The following is a 23,504-nucleotide window of genomic DNA, read 5'->3' on the forward strand; positions in this document are numbered from 1 at the left end:
AAGGTGTGCTCAAGTATTCAACACTGCGCAGACTTTCCTAGCCTGATTTCGCTGAGGGCAGGACCTCGTGGCATTCTTGGGTGTTAAAGAAACCAAATACGCGATGTACGAGTTTAAGAGCAACTTGATCCGTCGAAGAGCGATGCTGTGGATGAGTGCGAATACGGTGCGCTTTCACTCGCCTTTCGTAATCACGGTGTACACTGTGCCATACCCTTAAGTCTGTCAAAATAAAATGCCGCGCAAGTTGTCAGGCAATTGCACAGCTGAAGGCACAGGACTTCAGATTCCAGATATGTGACAGAGCAAGTAGACAAACGAATCTCATTACAAAATGATACAAGCCTACGATTCAGACCATCATACCAGCTCACCGCTAAAAGGGGGTATATCCATTACAAGAAAGAAGACAAGCATCGCTCACGCACAACCATACCACAACCACGCTCACCGCATCTAGTGGAAAAGATCCTGAGCCGCAACAGCAGTCGCCTGCGCCTTAGCAGCCTCATTCGCCGCCGCCATAGCAGCCGAAAGATCATTATCAACCTTCTGCTGCGAAGAGCTTCCAGGCCGGTTATTATCACCCGTTCCTTCCCGTTCCCCTACTGCGGCTGCAGCGAGATGTTGCAGGCCGGCCATGTTGGGTTCGAGCGCGGGGCTGGCTTGTTCGGGACCGGTGTAGGGAGGTGTGGAAGACTTCTTCTTGTGGAGTAGGTCGCCGATTGCTGTTTCCCAGCCTAGACCGTCGGAGCTGCGGTGGATGATTTGGCCGTTTGATAGGGCGTCGCTCATTTCTTTGATGGTTGTGCTTGCTTCTGCTTTTAGTTCGCCTCGGTCGTTTAGTTCAGTGAGGGATGTGGCGACTAGGGCAGCGAAGATGTGGTGCAAGGGAGTGATAGCGCCGCTCATGAGGTTGCTGAGCAGGTCTTTGGTGACTTCGAGAACCTCGGCTGAAGACAAATTCTGCCCTGAAAGTCGTGCGATGAAGACTCTGAGATACTGGTGCGCCAGATGAGGGGGTGAGTTATTCGTCAAGGTGGTCAGATCGATGGACTGCTTGATTTCATCTAGTGCTCCGTTGAGGTACTCTGACTCCGTGGTTCCGGGTTTGAGCGCGGAAAAGGCGAAAGGAGCTGCTGGGTCAACATTTGGGATGCTTCCTGCGCGATTGACGTAGGCTATGCGGCCAACGAGTAGGGCAACACCTGATGAAGATTAGTCTCGGATAGTCATCAATGGAAAGAGCTTGCACTTACGAGCGAGATAATAAGCGACTTCACCCAGGGCTGAGTAATCGTCTCGCGAAAGTGTTCCAGAGTATCGTCGAATCATCATGTCCGTCGATTGACTAGACGCGTGGAAACGGTCTATGATCAACGCAGTCCAATATACGCGGCGAGCTGTCTGATACACTTCGAGATCTTGTTCTTTCAGTCCAGCCAATGTTCTGGCATCATTTATTCCGACATCTGCAATGCACGCTGAGACACGGGCGAGCAGTCCAGTAGTACTACCTATAATGCTTGGGCCAGGCCTGTCAGATGCTGCTGCAAGCAAGATCAGTGACTGGCAGTATACCAAGTGGTTATAGAACCGTCGTGAACTATCCGTGTCATGAAGACAATAGTTCGCCGCGTCGACTGAAGTAAAGCACTGTTGCAACAGCTGATTAAGACTGATATCGATAGGTGGCAGAGCCTTCGATGCGATAGACCGGATACAGCCTTCTAGCACGAGGAAGAACGTCTCTCGCAGCTTCGACGGACAGTTTGTAAGGCGGTTCAGTTGTGACTCGTGATGAGGTAAGACAGGCAGCGTGGGATGAATGATGTTGTAATACCTGAGATATGGTTTAGTGTCTGGCAAATTTCATAAGTGCGGGTATACGTACGCTTTGAGAATCTCTTCGTGAGAGCCTGTGATAAGACTGCCGCCCAAACTCATTTCTCCGAAAGAGGTACGACGGTTGCCATTGAGCGACGAGTCTTGATCACCTAGTACAGGCAGACCGTGTGCATCTACAGATCCACCATTACCGCGATCCTGTGCGGACCAGTTGGGCCGGCTGAATGCCTCGTGGAACCCGTCTGTCATAGAATGAGTGCGCTGGCGCTTGAATTGTGGTGGGCTCTGGGTATCAGGAAACGGCTGATCACCCAATGTTCCGAAATCGAAGTTATGCGACTGGGCCGGAGGATGGTGAATCTGGCTTTCGAGCGAATTAAGCCGGTCCGCAAGCTCTTTGATGTATCTGAAATGTATCAGCAGGCACTCCAGATTGAGACATCCGCAACATACCCTTTGCTCGGGCCGCGCTTCATAGGCTGACGGCTGAACTGACAGCGCGCCCCAGTCCGTTTGCAACTAGAGCAGGCTTCTGGGCCGTTCTCGCTGGTCGCGTCGCATCGAATCTACCCAGAGTAAGCGCATGTTGTGCAGAAAGAGAGGCATCGCATACCTTCTTCCTTCGGCATTCGTCGCAGGCGCGCGAAACTTTGGAGCGTTTGCGATTCGGGTCGTTGGGATCGTACGGGTCGTGGTGTCCGTCCATATTCATGACATGTTGCGCCATTTGCTGTGGGGAATGCGTAGGGCGCGTTGGACCTGCAAAATGCGGATGCGCGCCCATTGCAGGCCCCATATGAGCCATCTGCTGGTACTGAGGCTGCTGGGGACCGACTGGGTGCATCATGTCTCCACCGTCGCGCAGCTGCTGTAGATTTTCCTGTAGGCGCAATTCGGGATCAGTCAACTGGTGTTGCTGCGCGGGTGGTGTGCCATTCTGGTTCGCGTATTGGCCTGGCCCTCCTCCCATTTGCGTATCCGAGTCCCCGTAGCCAGCCATTTTTCAGCGCGTCGTATTCGAGATTGCAGGTAGAAATGTCGTTGGTATTTATCCAGAGCACCGGTCCGGTATTGTTGCGCGATCGCGCGCGAGTTTCTGGCGTGGGAAAGCGAGAGGAGCGTGTTGTGTAAGAGGCCGCCGAGGAGAGTTGTGCGAGCTTTGCGATTTTTGCGCTAGCGTGAACCATGGCAAGAGAGAGCAGGTCCTCATGGCCTTGGATGAATGGGAAAGTGACAACAACATTATGGTGGTTGTCGTTTTCCTAAGACATGGGAGATGTTATCTGCTTGCAGCGTGGATCGGAAGCTACTAACTGGTCGGTGACGACGTCGCTGTTGGATTATCTTTTCACCGTACGCGCTCCGGGCGGCCAGTGGGAGCACCATGCACAGCCATCATCAGAAATGCCCGCACACTGCAACCGATGGTGAAAAGCATTATGGACGTCAAGAGACTGCTGAATTAGCCATATTTTTCTGCTGCCACTGTACTGCTGCTGCGCGATATTGACCTCGTCCTGTCTATCATGCGCTGATCCATTGGTGTTCAGATGATGGTTTTAGTGCCGACTTACTTGGGTCACCACACACTACAATGAGCTCGCCATAAAAAGTCCCCGGTGCACTTGGACACGTTGAGCAAGACGTTCAACAATTTCGAGCCATTGGTGGGTACGGGGTCTGGAGAATCACCGTATCATATGATATACGTACACCTGTTCACGGGTCACGATTATGTACAAGGCCAGTGCATACCGAATCCGAAGTCGTTCAATGTCAGATGCTGTAATTACTCCGGCTCTCGTAGATTAGCGGTACCAGAGTTCCACGAGACGATCAACGACTTGACGGCTGGCTGCAGCGTCAAGCGTAAGATCACCAGGATCTCCCGTATAAGAGCGGTGCAATACACCGACAGAGTATACCCCACGGAGAAGCCATGGGGTCCCGTTTCAAAAACATTATGCCAACGCTGTGCCCAGTGGTCCCAAGGGCTAGACGCTCTGTTGGATCTAAATTCCATTTGTCCCACAAAAGGGCAAATTCGAGTCGACGGGCTAGCGCTCCCTGGGCCGGAGGATTGATGTGAGATATACAAGCGGGCACTGTACCTGAGAGTAATGGATAGGCTTGCTTCCGGTTCTATATGTGCTGGACGCTATCGACGCAGACAATAGTGATGATCTCCACTTGGCAACGGGCGACGGATGCTTCGAGTTACGGCCGTCGCGGTAAGGGAAACATGCTGACTCGACAAGCGAATCGCGTCCGCAATGAAACATGCCGTGCGTGGAGTCCCGCATGATTAGAGGCGGGTTGGCGAGGCCAGCGCAGCACAGGAGCAGGCTCCGTCGCAGGCGTCGTAGGCGTCCGGTGTGGATCGCGACGGCGGCGGGCTGGCGGATGGCAGGATTCATGCGGTGAGAAGGTGCTGCTGGCTCGCACCTGCACCTGCGCTTGCACTTGCATGCAAGTGTGGGATTCCAGCGCTAGCCCAAAGGAGCCGCCGTCATGATGGCTGATCGCGCTTGCTTCGAGCGTCGAGGTCTGAGCGCACTTGCCGATGACGCTAAGCCCCACAGCCAATTACACGCCGCGCAGGGCCGTGTGCGTTCCTCTTAACCTGTTCCTCCCGCTCGCTCTCTTCCCTCTCATCACTACCTCACCCGCACAACACCACATAGTATACTGGTCTGGTCGTTCCCAAGGAGCTCCGTCTAACGCTTTCGGCCAGCGCCTCTTGCGCTCGGTTCCCCTTTGATCTCCCACTCCACTCTCCACTCCATCCTGTCGTCCTCGGTCTCATTCCCCGGCGTTCACGGTTACAAGTCAGCATACCATACCATTGCCCAAGATACCCTCTGGCGTTTGAACTAGCTTCTCTTGAACCTTACTATTCTTCCCTGTATCTTTACCCAGACGCTCACACCGCGCGTGTGGCATTATTTTCGTCATTTTTCGCCGCTTCTAGCCTGTTGGCTCCCTGGACCGCTCCTACCCAGCTGCTCGTAGCCAGCTGCGACGACCGCACTCGGCCGTTATCGCCCCGGTATGCCTGTTATCGATGGCGAGAAATGGGCTTGCTCGTCCTGCATCAAGGGCCACCGTGTGAGCGGTTGCAACCACACTGGTATGTCGCTCAGTGCGACGCTTCACAACCTTACAGTGCTAATTTCGTCTTGAAGATCGGGATCTCCACCACATCAACCCCAAGGGTCGTCCTGTCAAGCAATGCGAGCACTGTCGCGGTGCGCGCAAGTCCAAGTCTCATCACGCCAAGTGTGATTGTGGCGACAAGAAGGACAAGGACTTGCACAAAGACAAAGGCGACGCGAAGAGTGAGCTCACATCTGGCTTGGCCGTCCCCGACATCTCTGACGTTACTCTAGCTCATGACAACCGCTGCCAATGCCATTCCGGCGGCAAGTGCTTGTGTGGCACCAAGAAGGAAGAGATCGATCTCAAGATAGACACTACTCGGCAGACGCTCCACGATGCTCGCGCGAAACCCAAGTTGACTGCGACGCACTCGGAGAGTCACTTGACCGTCTTCGCAAACGGCCACCACAAGCCTTGTCATCGCAACAACAACTCGGCTCACGTCTCTGGCCTTCCGTACAAGATTCCTCGTCCGCATACGCTCCACGGCCATGCCGCCTTCTCCGCTCTCTCGCAAGAGAAGAGCACTCGCAGCCAGCCAGAACCGCCTGCTACACGCTCCATGGACACGCTATCGTTATCGAACAACGACTTCCACACCATGTTCGGCTCTACACAGCGCTGTGCCGACAAGTCGCCGACTCCCAACGTCGGCGGTAGCCTCGACACATTCGGTTTCAACGAGATGTTCAGCAGTCAGCCCGGCGTCTTTCAACAAGACGGCGAGTCTCCCAACAGCAACGTCAGCGACACGTTCTCGAATCAGTGGCCATGGATAGCCAACAGTGTAACACCCGTGAACAGTACGTTCGGTCTGGGCAGCCTGTCCACTTCGCCATCGCAAGATTGCCTCCCAAACATGGATAGCGACTGGTTGACAGCATCTGCTGGTTTTGACCACGTCTGGTCTGCTACTGATCTCCCGCTGGACCCTAGCAAGTTCAACGACGACTTGGCGCAGCCGATCTCACACAGCGGAGAGTCCAAACTCAGCGGTCCCGGCCTTACTGTAGCGTCGTCTGCGCACTCGGAAATTGGAGAGCCAGCCCTCTTCGGTGACTTGGACTTCAAAGCCCCTCAGTCGGCTGCCAGCGATTCGCTCTTCTGGGAAGATACCCCTGCGTATCGCTTTAGCACTGCCGTACCGAGTGAATCCGTCAACGCGCCCATGCCAATGGCCACTACGGCACCCATGCCGAACATGCTTGGCTTCGATCCTATCTACGCCAAGAGCATGACTGCTGCGCCAGCAACTATGACGAGTACCGCCTCGCCTGACTTTGCCGACACAGCCGCCCTCTCGATGCCTAGCAATTTCGAAGATGTTGTTCCCATGGACCCATGGCCTATAGATCAGACCAATGGTGCTTTCAACGCGATGAACAACTTTGATCTATCTTATACCAACAGTGGTTGGTTTTAGACGCCTGCGAAGGGACAGCCAGCTCTCGCAGCTACTGTCGCTTTTGATGACGCCATGATTGATGACGCTGCTGGTGCGCGATGATACCAACGCCTAGGCGATCTCTATTCATATCTTCTTTTAGTCTTCATGACTACCCTTTTGACTATCGGTCGCCTGTGTATATTTTATGACCTGGCCCGAACCATTCGCTTGATGTGCGTTTGAGGCCGTTCTGCATAGATCGCCGCCATCACTGTTTGTTGCATTTGAGTGTTGAATAAGCAAGCATACGTATATACAATGGGATGGATTTGGGTGGTGATTTCAATGCTTGGGCGGTTTGCCCGTGGGGGTTTCGCAAAAGTATAGACGGAGCCTTTGGCGTTCTGACGTCTAGCCCACAATGAAATAAGAAAGTAAAACAATCCTGCATCTTCATATGCTTCTCATCGTGAACACGCATTGTCAATTGAGGCATCTCAACGGACCCCTCAAGCCTCGTCGAGTGACGTCCTTGAGTCGCATCAGGGCGTGCCGCACGGCCGCAAGGTTCGTGTTATCCTCCTCCACCAATTAGCGTCTCTGCCAATCCAATTTTTTCAGGGTTCCCGCCTCGCCCACACGACGTATCCCTCAAGCGGCCAGATGAGACGCCCTGCATGCGAAGCGTGGAGCGCAGAGATTTTCGCTGACCTTCCAAGTTTCCTCTGATCGGTCGACAGGGATAGGCTATCTCCCAGCAAAACCGTGATTAACCTTTTGGACGCGCATGCTCTGTCAAGATCCCACGTTGGGGTCGTCCTACACCAAAGGACGATGAGATGCGTGGATGATCGGCGACAGATGTAACACCACTACGTCGTCTCACGGGATGCGCGACGAGAGCGCTACGCCAGCGCTCGCGGCGGCAGCGATTGAATCGACGTGATCACTCGCAATGCGGCGCACTGCACAAGAGCATGTGCCGGGACGGCCTCGGTGGCATCCAGGCTACCTAGGTATCAAGGCTAAACACCGATGTCAGTCGCAACACACCTTGTCGTAGCTCCAGAGCCGGCTCAGCAAAGCGCGGCAAAGTCAGTCAATTAGCTAGGCGCATCGCACTGCACCGTCAGGAAAGCTAAATCAGCAGCATGACCACGAGCATGTCATCCCACTTACGAGCCTGGTGCTTGCGGATGCGTTCACAATCCGGCGCCCGCTGCACAGCACAAACAAAGAACCGCTGTTTGTGTGTGTTGTGCATGCCAATGCCCAGTGCACAGCCTCCCTTTTACGCTTCTTTACGAACCGCCAGAGTGGGAGGTGTGCAGTCGGCGTTCTGGCGAACCAGATGCGGGTAAGCTGGGTGTGCTCACGCGTTTTCGTAATGGGGGCGGGTGCATACTTCCTCACGATAGTGCTAGTCTGCCGTTTTTACCATCCCAACAGATACTAAAGAATGGAAGGTATTGTAGCAATTGTCCATGAGGATGGAGAGGTAGCTCAGCTTATCAACAATGTTTGCTCGAACCGAGCTTTCGTGATAATCACTCATCGCGAACTTGCAGCCGCAACAGCAGTATCCTCTCTTCCGCCTTCGTGACGAAGCCTTCCAATAGCGAAAATCACGCACGCATGCAATGCATCTATAGACTTTCGCATATGTAGCCGCGGACAATCCCGCCTAGCGAACTGAACTTCCTTCTCGAGAGTCGCGGCATAGCGATATGTGAAGGTTGTATGGCACGTCTAGACGCCATGCGTCGCATCGCTTGCATCATGATACTGATTTCCCGCGGGTTTTCGGGCGTTCGCAGACTGCGTGGACTTTGCGGGGTCTGGTGGAAGAACAGCAGCTCATTGGCGCTAAGCAACCCCGTCCAGAATGTCAGAAGACGAGCGCGCTCTGTTGGAACACCATCTTGAAGGTTCTGGTGGTTCTCAGATCAATCCAGACGTACGTCAGTCGACCTCAGGGACCCTTCCTTCAGACAAGGCAAGATCGTCGATCCCTGAATCCCCTACCTTCGGCATCGGCCGTCTGTACTGCTGTCTGTCTGCTGTCGCACCTGTCGCACACGCTTCTCTATCGGACCTTTCGGCAGGACCCTGAAAAACTGCCCTTGTCCTTGACCCTGGCGTCTCTCTGACACCCGTTCAAAATGATGTCAACGTCTCGTGTTTGTCCTTCGCGTTCTTCGAACCGAGGCAGAGGCAAGCGAAGAGACAACGAGGTTCCACCGTTCCACCGACTTTTTCCCCTTTGGGTAATACAGGCAGTTGGATATCGCGATCGCCAACGCCGACAATGATTCAGTTTTTTTTTGCGAGTTGGAGTTCGCGCGTGTCTGTATTGTGGGGGTTGTGGGGGTGCGGAATCATCTGCTTTTACGGTATTTCGCTGCGCATCGGATCGAGTGCACTTTACTGGTGAGAAGAAGAATGAGGCGGAACATGCCCGGGCAGCTGTCATTGCTGCGTTTCGCGTACAGTACCCAGGTAAGGGTAGTTCGCGATGGAAGGTCAGGTAACACGAGACACGACGTCATCGCCCACGAGGTCGGTTGCTAATAACCGTCTCATTTCCGAGCGTAGACATGGGGATCAGCTGTCGCTAAGCAAGTCCCCGGATATGCTGTGAACACTAGTTCAACGTTATGCTTCTGTTCCGATGCTGAGGTGCAAGGTTCGGATGTAAGTCATCTATCACATGCACGGCGGAGAATTTCCGCTTCACCCTGCATGCAGCTGGAGAGTCGATCGCTGGAATTTGACGGTCAAGCTTCCTCTTAGTTGCACGTTGCACGGCGGGATTGGTGGCGCGTTTACCGCGTGTAGGTGTCGCATGGATGGGACTGGCGGTGTCGACGCTGGAAAAGTAAGCTGCATGGCGCAGACGAAAGGGTGTACGCTCGGTCTTGGTCGACTATCGATGCATTGAAAGCGGTTTTGCTGGCGGTGTGGTGTACTCAGTATGCGCGTAGGCGTAGAAAAGGAAAAGGAAACTAATCTAGATGATGAGTGTCGTGAAGGTGACCGATCAGAAGAAGTGAAGATGCGCCTCTGAGGCAAGCGATACGTATCTCCGTGAGGCAACGGCGAACATCGAATGAAGGCTGAGGAAACAATTAATAATTGAAAGTATCTCCGAACGACCAATTCGAGGAGCCAACCGTTGAATATCAATACTACATCAGGGGGGAAACTCATCAATATTATACACAACACACCCTGAACCAATTCATCCCTCCTCACACCTCATATAAGGAAGAGACTGAACCGGCCTGCAGCCTGCACTAAAACAGCAAACAAGAAGACGTAGCGTCATAGTAGACCCATCGGTGTTTGATTTCCCCCTTAAACAAAGTGCTCGGCTCGCCTTCTCTTCACCTGCACCCTAACCATCCCCCTCCATCTCCACTTCTTCATACCCACTCCCCCAATCAATCGGCTGATACCCACTAAACAAACTATCTCCCAACTGGTACCCCGGTTTGCTAAAGTACGTCGACATGCGCCCCATGAAAACGGGTGGTGTATCGTAGTCTTCGTCCGTGTAGTAGGAAGGCTCTTGAGGTATGGCAGTGTAGTTCGCTTGCGATGGCCAATAGGATGAAGATGAATTTTTTCTGGCAAGAGGAGTAGGGGGAGGTGATGTTTGGGTTGCGGTGGTCGTGTAGGTGGGCTTTTGCGAGGGTGGTGAGGGGTTCGGTGTAGCGTGGCAGTTGCATGTACATGGTGGATTTTCTGAAGTGGGTCTTGGTTGAGGTGGAGGACTCTGTTGTGGTATCGTGGGTCCCGGGGTCAGGGCGGGCTGTGATGATGGTGGCGATGGTGTGCTCTCAACTGGTGCTGGAGATATCGTCTTCGTCGACACCGGCTCGCGGTCTGGCTCTATCACTGGCTCGGTGCCGGTCCTCTGATCTGACTTTTGCGGCGACTCCAATTTCTCCGAATCGCCTACACCCGAGCTAAGAGCTGTCCACTGCGATATATACGAAGGCCGTCCCGGTTGCCTCATTTGCCCCTCAACAATCGTCTCCCCCAACAGCGAAATATCCGAGTTCGTCCTCGAATTCGTATAACTTAGACTCGGTGGCCGACTCGCTCGTTGCGAACTAATTGAACTCGACCGCTTGCTTCTATTCGTATCGCTCACTCCACCATCCGATCGCATGCTCGTTTCCGACAATGGCCGCAAGAACGAGACCGTTCGCGATCTCCTTAGTGCTTGCCTATCAAGCTTCTCGTCATCTTCAATAGGTGCCGGCTTCTTCAGTTCCGGCTCTTTGTACTCCAGCTTGCCTTTCTTGTCGGATGCGAAGTATTCCTCGCCTCGGCCGAAGACGACTTGAAGGGACGCGAAGTCTCGTGTTGTGCCGTCGGTGGGGTAGAGCCAGTCTTTGAGTGCGGGAGGGAGATCGTAGCCATCTTTTTGGTTGTTAGCATGGAGCTTCCCCATCTATCAGATAACGTATGCGCACCTTGCCTAAATTCTCCTCCTTTTGTCTTCCAGCAAACGTAGTATCGCTCAAAGGCGCCGAATGCGCAGACTATCAGATCGTCCAGACTTTCAGGGTCGTTCGGGTCTTCTGGTATCTCTCCCAAGCGTTTGTATAGCCTTGTCGATGCATCCATGGTGGGTACTCAGTTAAGTGGAAAGAAGCCGTGTAGGAGTTGCGGATCAGTCCCGTACGGAAACGGCCACGGAGTGCGTTAGTCGACAAGATTAAGTAAGTGGACCAAATGCCACAGGAAAGTAAAAGATAACATGAAATGTAGGGCTTAGCCAAGTTCCAGTCGTTAGCAGTCAGTGTTAGGCATGCCTAGGTAGTTACCCCAGCTTTCAAGGAGCGATCACTTCACCGCACCACCTAGCATTACCATATTCTCCATCAAACAGTTCTCGCTACATGACGCCTTGTTATCGCGTGATCACTAGCGCTTGCGACATATTGTCAAAACGTGTCGGAAACCTGACGCACTTGCGATGGGTGAGTCGGTCGATGGTGGGTCGAGTTTCACAATTGCCGGTCCGCATGGACATGCAACGGGTGGATTAGCCGGCAGATCCGTCGTATGCGGTAAAGTTTAACATCAGATCGAATGTGGTGTTCGTTCAGCTCCGGATTTTGGATGTTGTGGGAATCAGTGTTGTGGAAGAGAGAAGGTGGTTTACCGACACTGAGCGAATTATGGGAGGTGGCATTGACGCCTAATCGATTTCGGGCATCAACACAGAACGTGATTACTCAACCGTGCACTACTTACCCTCGAAATAGATAATATGATGTTTGATGGAATCATCGTATTGATTTTTATCTTTCATCTTCGTGATGGTGTTGCAACGCTATATTATTTCGTCTTCCCACTCTCGTCCTCCAAGCCAACCAAGTCATCAATTTCCCTAAACAACGCCGACGTAGTCTTCCTTCCACCCGTTGTCGCCGCCCTGTCCCTACCCCTCCCACTCACAGAACTACCACCAGCTTGCCTACCCACTCCAATCCTATTACTCATCCCCTGGTTCCCCTTCCCACTGGTCATAGTCCTCGCAAGAGACTGGCGACCCGATGTCGTAGTGGATGATCTAGGTGACGAACGAGACGTAGCGGCTCTGGAAGAGGATGGCGATGAGACTTCAGAGATGGATCGATCTCTTTGCCGGCGATCGGGCGTGAGTCTTTGTGTCGACTGCTGCGAAGTTGATCGTCGTGATGAAGGACTTAGGCTTGGGCTGGGAGTGGATCTATTCGGATTTGGTCGACGGGGTAGAGATATCACCGGTCTGGCGTTTGATGTGGATCGAGCTGCGGATATGGCTGGGTCTTCTCGGATGGAGGGCGCGCGTTGGCGGGGAGGTGTTATTGGTCGTTGTATTGACGGATCGGATACCGGCTTTGATGTCGTCGATGGTTGTGATCGTGTCGCCAGTGCTTTTGCTTGTTTCGCTTTGGAGACGGCGAGTGCTAGAGGGGCCGGTGTTGGTGAAGCTTGGGGCACTGTGCTGACCCCCGGCACACTCAATGAGGTATCTTCGTTGGAGTATACAGAAGAAGTGTTGCTATTAGCACGAGATTCGCGTTCACTCGATCGTCGTCGAGGCTCAGGAATAGGCTTTTGCGCTGCTGCCATGGCTTCGAACTTCTGAGCTTGGGCTAGAGCTCGTGAGCCGCTGCTTCTGTTCAGCTTGGGTGTAGTTCGCTTCTCGTCGGGAGATGTGTATTGCTCGTCAGGTGAAGATGTGTAGTCTGGTTTCTCCGGGGTGCTTCGAATCTCATCGATAAGTGTCGGCAGTAATTGAGCCTTTGGGACGTTGGTCTCATGTGAAGGGCTTTCAGTCTCTTCAACGAGTGTTGACTGGGCTTCAGCTAGCACCGATTCCGTTACGATAGGAGACGGGGAAGTTTCCACGACTGGTGGGCTGTCATCCTGACCCATGCCAGATATCTCAACAGATGCTCCGTCTTGTCTTCTCGTCGGAGCCAAGGTTTCTTCGTCAACCCCTCCGGTAGGAGAATACGCCGGCGGCGGTGTCCTTGACCTAAAAACTAAACTCTCCACTATCGGCGGCGGATCTTCAAAGATAGACTTAGGTATCTTCATCGGCCTCCAACCCTCTTCCTTCCCCTCTCCCACTGCAGCACCAGCCCCCGGTCTGACCTCCACCTTCTCTCCACCCAACGGCTTCTCAACCGGCGCATCCTCCTCCCTCTCAACAGCCCTCTTAGTAGTATGATCCGCCATCTTCTCGTCCGCCTCTTTCTTCCACCTCTTCTCCTTGCGACTAAGTTCAATCTCCAGTACCCTCGTACCAGGCGCGACTCTGGTTCTGAGGCCGTCGTCATCGAGATCAAAGTACAAGCCCCATAGCCCGGGTGCTTGTTCAACTGCGCACCACCCCTCCCATCCATCGAAGGTAAGACGCCGATCTTGACGCGTGCAATCGAATGGACCAGTGAGATGCGGTTGTGCATCAGCTCTCACTCCGTATTTCGCTTCTCCCGTCTCTTCGTCAACATACACCCAGTTCATAATCGGCGCCACATCCGTAATCGTCGTGACAAGCCCTTCGTAACTCGTATCCGGGTACGGTAAGTAATACCCTGCATAAGGATGACCCAGTGGACTTCCATCTTCTGTCCCGGTATCGATCCAGAGCTTCCCGTTTCTCAGTACGACTTGCCGGCCGTCAATTTCGCGGCTGCGATGTGAGGACTTGACGCATGTGGCGATGAGGTTGCAGCGGCGGGCGCGGTGTTCTTCGCGCTTCTCTTTGGATTGCGATTGCCGGATCGCTTCTTGCGAGCCGAGGAGGCCGGGGGCTACGATTGTGGCGATGAGGATTGAGAGGACCATTTTGCGTGTGCTGCATCGTGGGGATGCGTTTGCGGGTGGAGGTTGGCATGGACATGCACCATGTTCAGCATCGCCTGCGGATGGGATTCGGTTGGGTCTATGCGCATTACCGTGGTTCCATAGAATCGGGATCGCTTGATAACTCCGGTGGTCTGATGGTCGCTCGACTGAGAACAAGAGTGTCCGAGCTGAGACGGTCGCCCTGAGCTTCACCAGCCCCTGTGTGTTTCATCGTCACAGCCGCCCCGCCGGCAAGCATAGCACATCCCCACAACATTCAAGCGACTGCGGTTGATCGTCTTGTCTGGACCCTTGATTCCCTTTCGGTAGTGAGGCTGGTACGAGACTCGGACGATGGCAGCGACTTTGAGACGCAGGAGTGCCACAACAGCCGTTTCGAGCGTTCAGCGCGACATCGACTCATGGCAAAGGTGGATGGTATATGCTGTTGTCGTATCTGATGGCGACTTTGCTTATAAGGCAGAGATATGGCACTTCATCAAGGCCAGTACAGTTGACCTGCATCTCATCCTCATCATCCACCATCGCCAATACCCAGCAACGGCCCGGCGCCTGACCAGCTTGAACCACTTGCCTAATACCTAATATCGACTTCTTGTTATATCCAACCATCCATCAGAATGTCTACCCTGTAAGCAACACTGGTACGAAGGGTTTTACATGTGCTAACCTCAATCAGCGACTCCACCATCCGCCCAACAGCCTACGGCTCCGACACTGAGAGCGACGGACAAGCCTCCGGTGGCCGTAAGGTGTCTTCCACTTCCAAGGTTGGCCCTGTCCCATCCTCAGCCACACTCAACCGACCGGCCGGCAACATCATCAAGGGACCAGTGGACGACAACGGCAAGCCCAAGGATGCGGCGTTGCTCCTGGGTATCAAGCTAGATTTGGAGGCAGAGATTCACTTGACGGCAAGGATTCGTGGAGATATTACGATTGGATTGTACTGAGCTACTGGCATGGTGGACTACGGACAATTCTCGACGCGTCGCACGAAGATTCCAGGACATTGATTGGAAGACGCTTGGAGCGGCATCGCGAGAGCATAGGAGGGCGTTTTCAGTCACGGGATTCATGGAAAAGGGTTGAGATCTGAACATATTGTTAGCGTTTGATGCATCAAAAGTAATCAATATGTGCAAGTTGAGGGTGTTGATCAGACTCATGCCCTGTCACAGGCAGTTATCACCATTGCCGTAGCTCGGTAGACCGTCGTGATAAATTGAATGTTCATCTTGTAAAAGGAAGTGGAGGGGATGGAGGAAGACTTACCATAGAGGATAGCATCACGCTTGCAACATGAGTATAAGACCCTATGCAACTCATCAGTTGCTGTTGTATCTCATCTTCATAGTGCAACACAGTATAGTGTGGATCAGACAGGACAGTTCTCGTCGTCGCCGAAGCTTGGACATATGCTTGTCATTGATAAAGTCGTATCATCATATCGAGGAAGGAGATAGGCGGCGAGCGTACCGATTGTAGTGAGGCAAGCACTGATGGATCTGGGTGGCAAGTTAGCAAAAGCTTCTACCAGTGAAGAGAAAGCAAATAGTATGCATTGAAGTGGGATCAGTTGACATGAATGGATATTTTGATTTAAGTCTTCACCGGGCGAACCCGTCGGACTCGTCATCAAGTGTTCATCATTTCCCGGAAGGTGAGCAAGAGGAGTGCGCTTACCATTGAGGATGTTACAGACTGTTGTTGGAGAACAGACTGATTGCGTTGTTAGCCGAAGCTCTACGACGCTTGTATGAATGTGCAGTGTTGGCGAGCGAGGTCAGTCGGCGAGGTTTCTGAGGCCTGCCATAATGAGCGTATCCGTCACGAATTGTCGGTGCCCAGTGCGGAATCATCATATGGTGTTCGAGGAGGGTTCGAGAGGGAGAAATCGTACCATTTGGGGCGCGGAATGATAGTATCTGCAACGCGCGAGATGTTAGCGAGAGCTACAAGCGATGTTGAGAAGAGCAGTGAGTTGAAGGTCAAAATCAGAAACAGCCATTGTTTATCGGCACCGGCAGAAGCCTTGGTCGGTAATTTCCAGCGTGCCGTAGCACAATCTGATCATCATTGGACGAGGGGAGGTGGAGGGGGGATGTGCTTACCAGTGATATCGCAGAGCTGCGAAGCTACCTGTGGCAGTCATGAGCGCGAAAGCGCAATGCGCTCGAGTGTAAGTGCATGTCAAGAAATTCTGGAGCTGGTTAGCTTGATGCTCTCGTCGCAAAAGTCAAGGACGAATGTGGTGAGCGCAGTCGCGATCAGACTGACGTGCAAAAGTTTGAGTTTCATTCCCCTAGAGGTCAAAGACTCTAATTTGTTTTTGGCTTTGTGAATCATCATGAAAGCGCAGGATGGAGGGTAGGGTACTTGTACTTACAAAAATGAGCGCATGCTGTAAGCAGTGCTGTTAGTGCTGGCGGTTAGTCGTAGATCTTGTGCGCACAACAGCAAAGCTTGCTGTATCGTTGATGCGCCATTCCTGTGTGAAGCAGTAATGGTGTAGGAAGACAAGTTGTAGGCCGCTGAGAGAAAAGTTAAGCTATCGGAGGTCTCGCTAGTTTTTCCGCTCCACTAGCGCGTTTGTGACTAAGCCAGCATCTCGCGAAGGTGGACCCCCAGCCTCATAGAGACACGGGCCTCAGCACTGAGAACATCGTAGAATCACATAATGACTACTGAGCAAGGCACGAGGGGATCGCGAATCATGTTGCCTCGCTCTGTGAAAATTTGGTGAAATCACTGATCGCATGTCTCTTGCTGCTCTATCCTTGATCTTTCCACCCATATTGACGCCAAACTGATATGCATGCCCTTCTCCGACCTGCGCCTTTACTATGACGCGTGAGAGACTATCATGGCGCGTAACTTGGGTATTTACATGAAGTCGTAAAAACTGGAACTCATAGAGTCGCGTGTATGGAAGCCCCTTCGCCTGTACATCCAACCTTCCTATGCAGAACACGTACTGGCAACGATGCGAACAAAAGTGGCGAAGCTGTCGTCTCTCATGAGGCAAAGATGCGAACGTTCAAGTCGACGCAGCCTGTCGCAATAACACAACGTATTCCTGCTTTGGCTGCTTCCTCTTCTTTCTTCTTACTGGCACCGTTGGTTGCGCCGTTGGTGGCATCTCCGTTGACTGGTACGTCCTTGATGACGTTGGGGGCCCAGCGCATACAGCTTACGAAGTGCCCATGGGCGTCGGTAACAGTCTTGACGCATCGGCCTTCCTGCGTGAGGTCCCAGCATCGGATTGTCTTGTCGTCACTAGCCGATAGCAAGTACTTGCCGCCTGGGTGGAAGACCAGCGACCGTATCCAATTGTCATGGCCAGTAAGTGTTTTGATGAGTGTTCCCCGTCCGTCCCATATCTTTATGGTCTTGTCTCTTGATCCAGTCGCTACGTACTCGGCGGAGCTACTGAGTGGTGGTGGTTTCTTGAGTCCGGCAAGTGCTGCAAGGTTGGCGTACGATACCGGAGGCGCGATTGTAACGCATTCGATAACGTGCTCATGACCGAGGAAAGTGCATTTGGGCTCTCCTGAGCTTGCGTCCCATAGCCGAGCAGTCTGATCGTTTCCTGCAGACAAGAGCCATCGGCCGTCAAAGCTAGGGGCTACGTCTCGTACCCAGTCGGCATGCCCGCGTATCGTCTTGACGCAATATCCCGTTGTGACGTCCCAGATGCGCAGTGTCTTGTCTCGAGACGCAGAGACTAGTAGGTTGCCCGACGAGGGGGATCCGGCGGCCCCACTAGGAACGAATCGAATCGCAGAGACGGAGTGGTCGTGCCCGGGAAGCGTCCTGATGTTCTTGTATTCGTCCGATGGATCCCACAGCTTGATGGTCAAGTCGCTCGAGCACGAAGCCAGCAGTGTGCCACCTCTTGGACCACCAAAATCGACGTCCAGCACTCCTTTTGTGTGTCCCTTCACCGTCCTTTCCAGCTCACCCAATTCCCAATCCCATATCTTGATGGTAGTGTCTTCCGAGCCTGAAGCGAGTGACGAGAATACGGGGTGGAAGGCGACGCAGGTTATGGGCGAGCGATGTGATTGGAGGGTGTGTCGTGCTGGAGCCCGTGGTAGCCAGGCGGTGGGGTCTTGGTTTCTCCTGATGAGTGAGGTTGGCGTTGTGGAGTCGAGCTCGTTCTGGAGGCTCTGGTTGCGTTGCTCGAGTTCCAAAACCTGAAGACCGTAAGCGTATGATTTCACTGTAGGTATTGACGCGCAAGTACCTTCTTCTGCAGCCGCACTACACTGGTCCATTTCTTCTCCAGCAGCCCCTCGTACTTTTTCCGCGTGGCATCGTCGAAACTCTCGGCTATGTTGGCTTCTTCCCGGAACGCTTCCGCCGTCTTTGGCGCGTTTATAACGCCCAGATATGCGATTATGGCCTTGTGCCTGGCTCGTCGTCAGTCATGGCTCTCGAGTCACTTGCTGTCTGCAATGCTCACAGCTCTTCCGCTTGCCGGTCTGTCAATATCGCGCTCATGGCGTAATGGCTAGGTCATACGCGATTGACGCTAGACGGGACCATGCACTATCGCGACGTGGTGCGTAGTCGTGTGCGGTCGAGGCGGAGGTTTTTGGTGGGCGCGGGGAATTGCGGTGAGCGGAGGATGTCTGCAGGGGTGGGGTGTCTTGGGCGGAAATTAGAGGTAGCGGAATGGCGACGGCGGGAGGATAGCGATTGTCTCGAAGCAATAATGCGGGCGTGTGTTGGAGGTGGCGTGTGTGCTGGACGCTGTAGGTGGGTTGGGCATTCATGTGGTGCAGGGATCTGTTTAGGAAGGAACACTGCTGTTCGCCCGGACAACGAGCCCTGGAGCGCCCGCCAAAACATACTTGCACTTTCTACATCATCACCTCACACCATACTCGACCCCTCACACTCCGCTGTTATCGCTATCCGACACTTTGCGATCCAATAGTCTCACAAAAAGCAATCGACAACATTGTCTACTGACATCATCTGGTACGTCTCCGCCGCTCCTGCCTCCTGCATCAGTCATGGTCCACTGCACGCGCGCCCATCCGCGCGCATATCACTGTTGTCCACACAGTGTTTGGACTGTTGCGCCACTTGCTATAAGGCATTCCAACCTTCCCGAACTCCGCGACTTACTCTTCATTAGCTTTTCTGGTTTCTTAGACGACCCCGCATTACATCCATCACATTCCATAACAGGCCATGGCCGACGCCGCGGAGGAAGATTTCAGTTCTCTGCCGCTTCCGGATCGCTTCGTACACAAGGTCTGGAAGGTGCGGAAAGAAGCATACGAGGCCGCCGCCAAAGAGTTCAGTCTCGCCGCCAGTGAATCAGACCCCATTGTGCGCCAGTTCATAAACGATGCGAGCGTATGGAAAGGTGTTGCGGGCGACTCCAACGTCGCGGCACAACAAGAAGGTCTCGGCGCACTGTGCGCCTTCCTCGAGATAGCAGGAAGGGAGGGCTGCGTACGGTAAGTACTTTGCAAAACTTTGCGCGGCGCAATACTAACGCATTGTTTAGGTCACGCGGAAACACCATCACAACCATCGCCGAGAAGGGCCTACCCTCAACGCGACCGGCAGCGAAGGCGAAGGCGCTCGAAGCGCTCATGCTATACATCGAGACCGACAAGCCCGACCCCGTAATCGAAGAGCTTCTACCAGTACTAGGAAACAAGCAACCCAAAGTCATCGCCGCGACTTTAGACGCCCTTACACAGATTTACCATGCCTACGGCTGCAAAACCATCGAGCCCAAGCCCGTCCTCAAGGCGCTTCCAAAATGTTACGGCCATGCGGACAAGAACGTTCGCGCCAAGGCGCAGGAGTTGACAGTCGAACTTTACCGATGGCTAAAAGAGGCCATGAAGCCGCTCTTCTGGAACGATCTGAAGCCTGTCCAACAGCAAGATCTCGACAAGCTATTTGAAAAGGTCAAGGAAGAGCCCTCGCCAAAACAGGAGCGACTGCTCCGTTCACAGCAGGCTGCCAAGGAAGCCGCTGCCGCTGCGCCAGACGTCGAAGAGGAGGAAGAGGAAGAAGAGGCCGCCATCGATCTTGAGCCCGAGTACGAAGCCGTTGATGTATTCGCAAAGATTCCCAAAGACTTTTCGGAGAAGTTGGCCTCGTCAAAATGGAAAGACCGAAAAGAAGCGCTCGACGACACGCAAAAAGCTCTTGATCACCCAAGGATCGCCGAAGGACCTTTCGATGAGCTAGTACGCGGCTTTGCGAAGACCTGCCTGAAGGATGCGAATATCGCCTGTGTTGTAACTGCTGCGAACTGTGTCGAGCTTTTAGCCAAGGGCTTAAAGAAGAGCTTCGCCAAGTACCGCAAAGACGTCATGAACGCAATGATGGAGCGCCTGAAGGAGAAGAAACAGACTGTGACTGACGCCATTGGAGCTGCTTTGGACGCCTGCTTCGCATGTACGAGCTTTCAAGAATGCTTGGAGGAAATCCTGGAGTTCCTAAAGCACAAGAATCCTCAGGTCAAACTTGAATCGTCAAGATTCCTGGTTCGATGCTTGAAGAACACCCGCGAAGCCCCAACACCGGAACAAGCCAAGGCCATTGCAGAGGGCTCTACGAAGCTCCTCACTGAATCTCAAGAGGTACAGCGAGCTGCTGGTGCCGAGGTGCTTGGTACGCTGTGGAAGATTATGGGAGACCGTATCATGAACGCTCATCTGGACGGACTTGACGAGATCCGCAAGACCAAGATCAAAGAGTTCTTCGATGCTGCGGAAGTCAAGTCCAAATACAAGCCAAAGGCTGCGCCAGCGCCCAAGCCTGCAGCCGCAGCACCGACTAAGAAGCCTATGGGTAAGCGGCCAGCACCGGGTGGTGCAAAGAAGCCGGCTCCTGCGGCAAAAGCACCCCCGCCTCCGCCTGCGGAAGAGCCCGCCGCACCTCTCGAGCCGAAGCCGACTTCAAGACCCACCGCGTCCAAATTGGGGGCTAAGCCCGGTCTTGCTGCGCCATCAAGGCTCGGTGGATTGAAGAAACCAGGTCTCGGGGCTCCTTCGCCGCGGAAATCTGTTATTTCACCTCCTCCCGAGGAAGAAGCACCGCCGCCACAGCCCAAGTTTGGTGCCGGTCGTGGTCTCGCAGGTCGTCCCCTAGGAAGGCCTGCTGCTGAACCCGTCGCCGCCCCAGCACCACAAGCGCCAACCGGCCTCAGCCTGGTGGAACGTGCGGAACTTGATGAGCTACGAGCAGAGGTTGAACGAGTACGGCGACAGAATGAAGATTTGCGTGGAGAAAGGACAAACCTCACTTCGCAGATCCATGAGCTCCAGAACCAGAACGCCCAACTCATCGAAGATCACACCCGCGACGTGCTCTCGATAAAGGCAAAGGAGACGCAGCTCGTCCGTGCGCGCTCAGACTTTGAAGCGTCCGAACAGACAGTACAGAACCAGCGCCGCGAGATTGATAGATTGAAGCGCGAACTCCTTAGGCAGGCGCGTTCAAATTCTCCGCCAGCTACAGACGTCGGAGACCAGATCTACACTGACAACGGAGTTGGTAACACCAACGGCGCGCATTTCGGTGACTCTGGCTACGGCAGTCGGGCCATGCACCCAAGGCGAGAGAGGAGTTTTGCCAGTGGGCCAGGAAGCCCGGGCGGCGATGGTAAGGAGAACTTTGATTCTCTATCTCGCCCTGGCAGTAACTTGAGCGGAAAACTAAGTCCACGAGCAGATGGTCTGTCGTCGATGTCGCGTGATGGCAGGAGCCCAACAGAGAACGGAACAGCTCAACGGGTACCTTCCGCAGGAGCATCTGGTGCGGAAAGCTGGAAGCGCGCAGCAGAGGTTACCCAAAATCTCAAGCAGAGGATTGAGATGATGAAGGTCAGTTCCGACACCTCCCACTTTGAAGAAGACCGCCGTCTTTGTTTTACTTTTAACGACGAAGCTTACAATTCCTCAGGCTAAGCAAGGTATCGGACGGCCACAGCAATAGAATAGCGACTTGCCGATTCGACCTCATTTTCTCGACGAGCAGTCATCTTTGCGCTTGCACGAACGAATTGCCGCGCTTCACCCAAAATCGAGACGGGCCCACACAGATTTCCTCGAGGGCGCTCATGGGGCTTCGTAGCTCTTCGCTTATCTTAGACCCTGCATGCGCTCTGCATGCATTTGACTGTGAGCATCTTCAACGGCGTTGGTCTGGCTTGGGGCATGCATTTGTGTAATAGTGATAGGCAGGTTAGGGCATGAGGCTTAGGATAGACCAGGGGAGAAAAGCACGCGTGCAGGCTCTATGACTTGCATGGTCTTGGTGCAGAGGGGAGATGTCGTTTTTCCCTTCCTTGACTTCTTCAGAGATTCCCCACACGCTTGTGTTTATTATCGCGAATCGAATAATAGATTTTATAGTATTCACTCCGTCCTCTCTTCCTACTCTTCTTTGAGATACCCATCCCGTCACCGTATCGAAGCTATGACCCGTCCCTCGCCGGCCGCCTGCCCAACCAACAGAACGCGTCGCGTCAGCCCCAGGTTACCAGTCCACTGGGTCCTCACAAATAACTGTGCCGCAGACCGCAGCGACCACCCTTGGCAGCACACCCCGGACAATGAGATCGCAACGTTTTTTATCTGCGACAGCGACGTGCTGCAGGGTCACTTTCCCCACAGTAACCACCTCAATTCGATCTTGGACATAATACATCACGCATCGCCATACTACATCCTGCATACTGAATGCGCAGCACGCGCCACCTCTCCGTCTCAGCCATGATGGACCCGGGACTGTCGCGACGGGCGCGGAACGCGCTCGACGGGCTTGCGCCTGCGCTTGAGGGTACCGCACCAGAGACGTTTGACCCTTTTGGCAATACGATTGATCTTAGTTGTGGGGGGAATGAGGTGTTGTATCCCGAGTTACAAAAGTTTCTGGGGGATGTTGTGAGGGATGTTGGGGCGGTTGAGGTATGTTGTTTCCGATTTCGGTTGCGAAGATCGTCGGGATGCGTTGATACAAGTATAGTTTTGCGCATGTACTAATTCGGTATGAATCTACGATAGGCATTTACGTCCCCCACGGAGTCTCTTAACGGCGGCGATTTAGGGTTGAGGAGTGCTCTTGCGGGCTTTTTCAACTCGTATTTCAAGCCGGTTCATGCTGTGAGGGCTGAACATATCGTTCTTACAGCTGGGACTACGGACGCGATTGAGAATGTTATCCATGCTGTTTGCGACGATGGGGATAGTGTGCTTGTTCCTGGTCCGAGTTGTCGTAAGTCTCCCACATTAGTATCCCCGGTCAAATCCATAATTTTGTCCAACCCTCACTTACAGAATTGCCCTCTTTGACTGATACAACCACAGCCACCCTCTCGCTCTTACTGAAGCGAAAAGCAAACGTAACACCCATCCCCGTCATCCCACCAACCCACATCCACTGGGACAACTACCTCGTCCCTTCCCTGCAAGCTGCCTACGACTTCTCCGACTACAGAACGCGGATTAAAGCTGTTTTGTTGTCTAATCCCAACAATCCCCTCTCGCGATGCTACCCCCGAGAAACGCTACGGGAGTTACTGGAGTTCTGTCAGGAGAGGGGGTTGCATTTGATTGTTGATGAGGGGGCTGGGCTGATGGCATTAGATGGTAAAGACGGGGGTGGGGGTGATAGTGGCAGAGGAAGGATAAAAGGAGGAAGAAACGGTGCGGCGTTTGTAAGCGCATTATCTCTGACGGAACCGTTA

General features: G+C 53.5%; 7 protein-coding genes across 7 annotated transcripts; 3 read left to right on the forward strand and 4 right to left on the reverse strand.

Annotated features, from left to right (window-relative positions):
* Positions 1–456: 456 nt before the first annotated feature.
* On the reverse strand, positions 457–2,848 carry J4E79_005535 (uncharacterized protein; the record flags this gene model as incomplete). The annotated part of the gene is made up of 5 exons (XM_049354413.1): positions 457–1,208; positions 1,260–1,843; positions 1,895–2,254; positions 2,302–2,414; positions 2,462–2,848. The coding sequence occupies 5 exons, from the start codon at positions 2,846–2,848 to the stop codon at positions 457–459; spliced, it is 2,196 nt and encodes a 731-aa protein (XP_049211278.1).
* Positions 2,849–4,899: 2,051 nt separating this feature from the next.
* On the forward strand, positions 4,900–6,430 carry J4E79_005536 (uncharacterized protein; the record flags this gene model as incomplete). Its single annotated transcript, XM_049354414.1, has 3 exons — positions 4,900–4,978; positions 5,034–5,186; positions 5,238–6,430. 3 exons carry the CDS (start codon positions 4,900–4,902, stop codon positions 6,428–6,430), a joined length of 1,425 nt encoding a protein of 474 aa, XP_049211279.1.
* A 3,992-nt stretch (positions 6,431–10,422) lies between these two features.
* On the reverse strand, positions 10,423–11,032 carry J4E79_005537 (uncharacterized protein; the record flags this gene model as incomplete). Its single annotated transcript, XM_049354415.1, has 3 exons — positions 10,423–10,512; positions 10,554–10,825; positions 10,879–11,032. The coding sequence occupies 3 exons, from the start codon at positions 11,030–11,032 to the stop codon at positions 10,423–10,425; spliced, it is 516 nt and encodes a 171-aa protein (XP_049211280.1).
* Positions 11,033–12,035: 1,003 nt separating this feature from the next.
* J4E79_005538 (uncharacterized protein) lies at positions 12,036–13,753 on the reverse strand (the record flags this gene model as incomplete). Its single annotated transcript, XM_049354416.1, has 2 exons — positions 12,036–12,143; positions 12,290–13,753. The coding sequence occupies 2 exons, from the start codon at positions 13,751–13,753 to the stop codon at positions 12,036–12,038; spliced, it is 1,572 nt and encodes a 523-aa protein (XP_049211281.1).
* Positions 13,754–14,394: 641 nt separating this feature from the next.
* On the forward strand, positions 14,395–14,727 carry J4E79_005539 (uncharacterized protein; the record flags this gene model as incomplete). Its single annotated transcript, XM_049354417.1, has 2 exons — positions 14,395–14,405; positions 14,454–14,727. The coding sequence occupies 2 exons, from the start codon at positions 14,395–14,397 to the stop codon at positions 14,725–14,727; spliced, it is 285 nt and encodes a 94-aa protein (XP_049211282.1).
* A 2,064-nt stretch (positions 14,728–16,791) lies between these two features.
* Positions 16,792–18,280, reverse strand: PAC1 (protein with putative role during mitosis; the record flags this gene model as incomplete). The annotated part of the gene is made up of 3 exons (XM_049354418.1): positions 16,792–17,973; positions 18,024–18,189; positions 18,243–18,280. The coding sequence occupies 3 exons, from the start codon at positions 18,278–18,280 to the stop codon at positions 16,792–16,794; spliced, it is 1,386 nt and encodes a 461-aa protein (XP_049211283.1).
* A 699-nt stretch (positions 18,281–18,979) lies between these two features.
* Positions 18,980–21,751, forward strand: J4E79_005541 (uncharacterized protein; the record flags this gene model as incomplete). The annotated part of the gene is made up of 3 exons (XM_049354419.1): positions 18,980–19,251; positions 19,302–21,639; positions 21,719–21,751. The coding sequence occupies 3 exons, from the start codon at positions 18,980–18,982 to the stop codon at positions 21,749–21,751; spliced, it is 2,643 nt and encodes an 880-aa protein (XP_049211284.1).
* Between the last annotated feature and the right edge of the window lie 1,753 nt (positions 21,752–23,504).

Source organism: Alternaria viburni, assembly GCF_023758015.1.
Source record: "Alternaria viburni strain BMP 2772 chromosome Unknown scaffold_10, whole genome shotgun sequence".
In the NCBI taxonomy this organism is placed as follows: Eukaryota; Fungi; Ascomycota; class Dothideomycetes; order Pleosporales; family Pleosporaceae; genus Alternaria; species Alternaria viburni.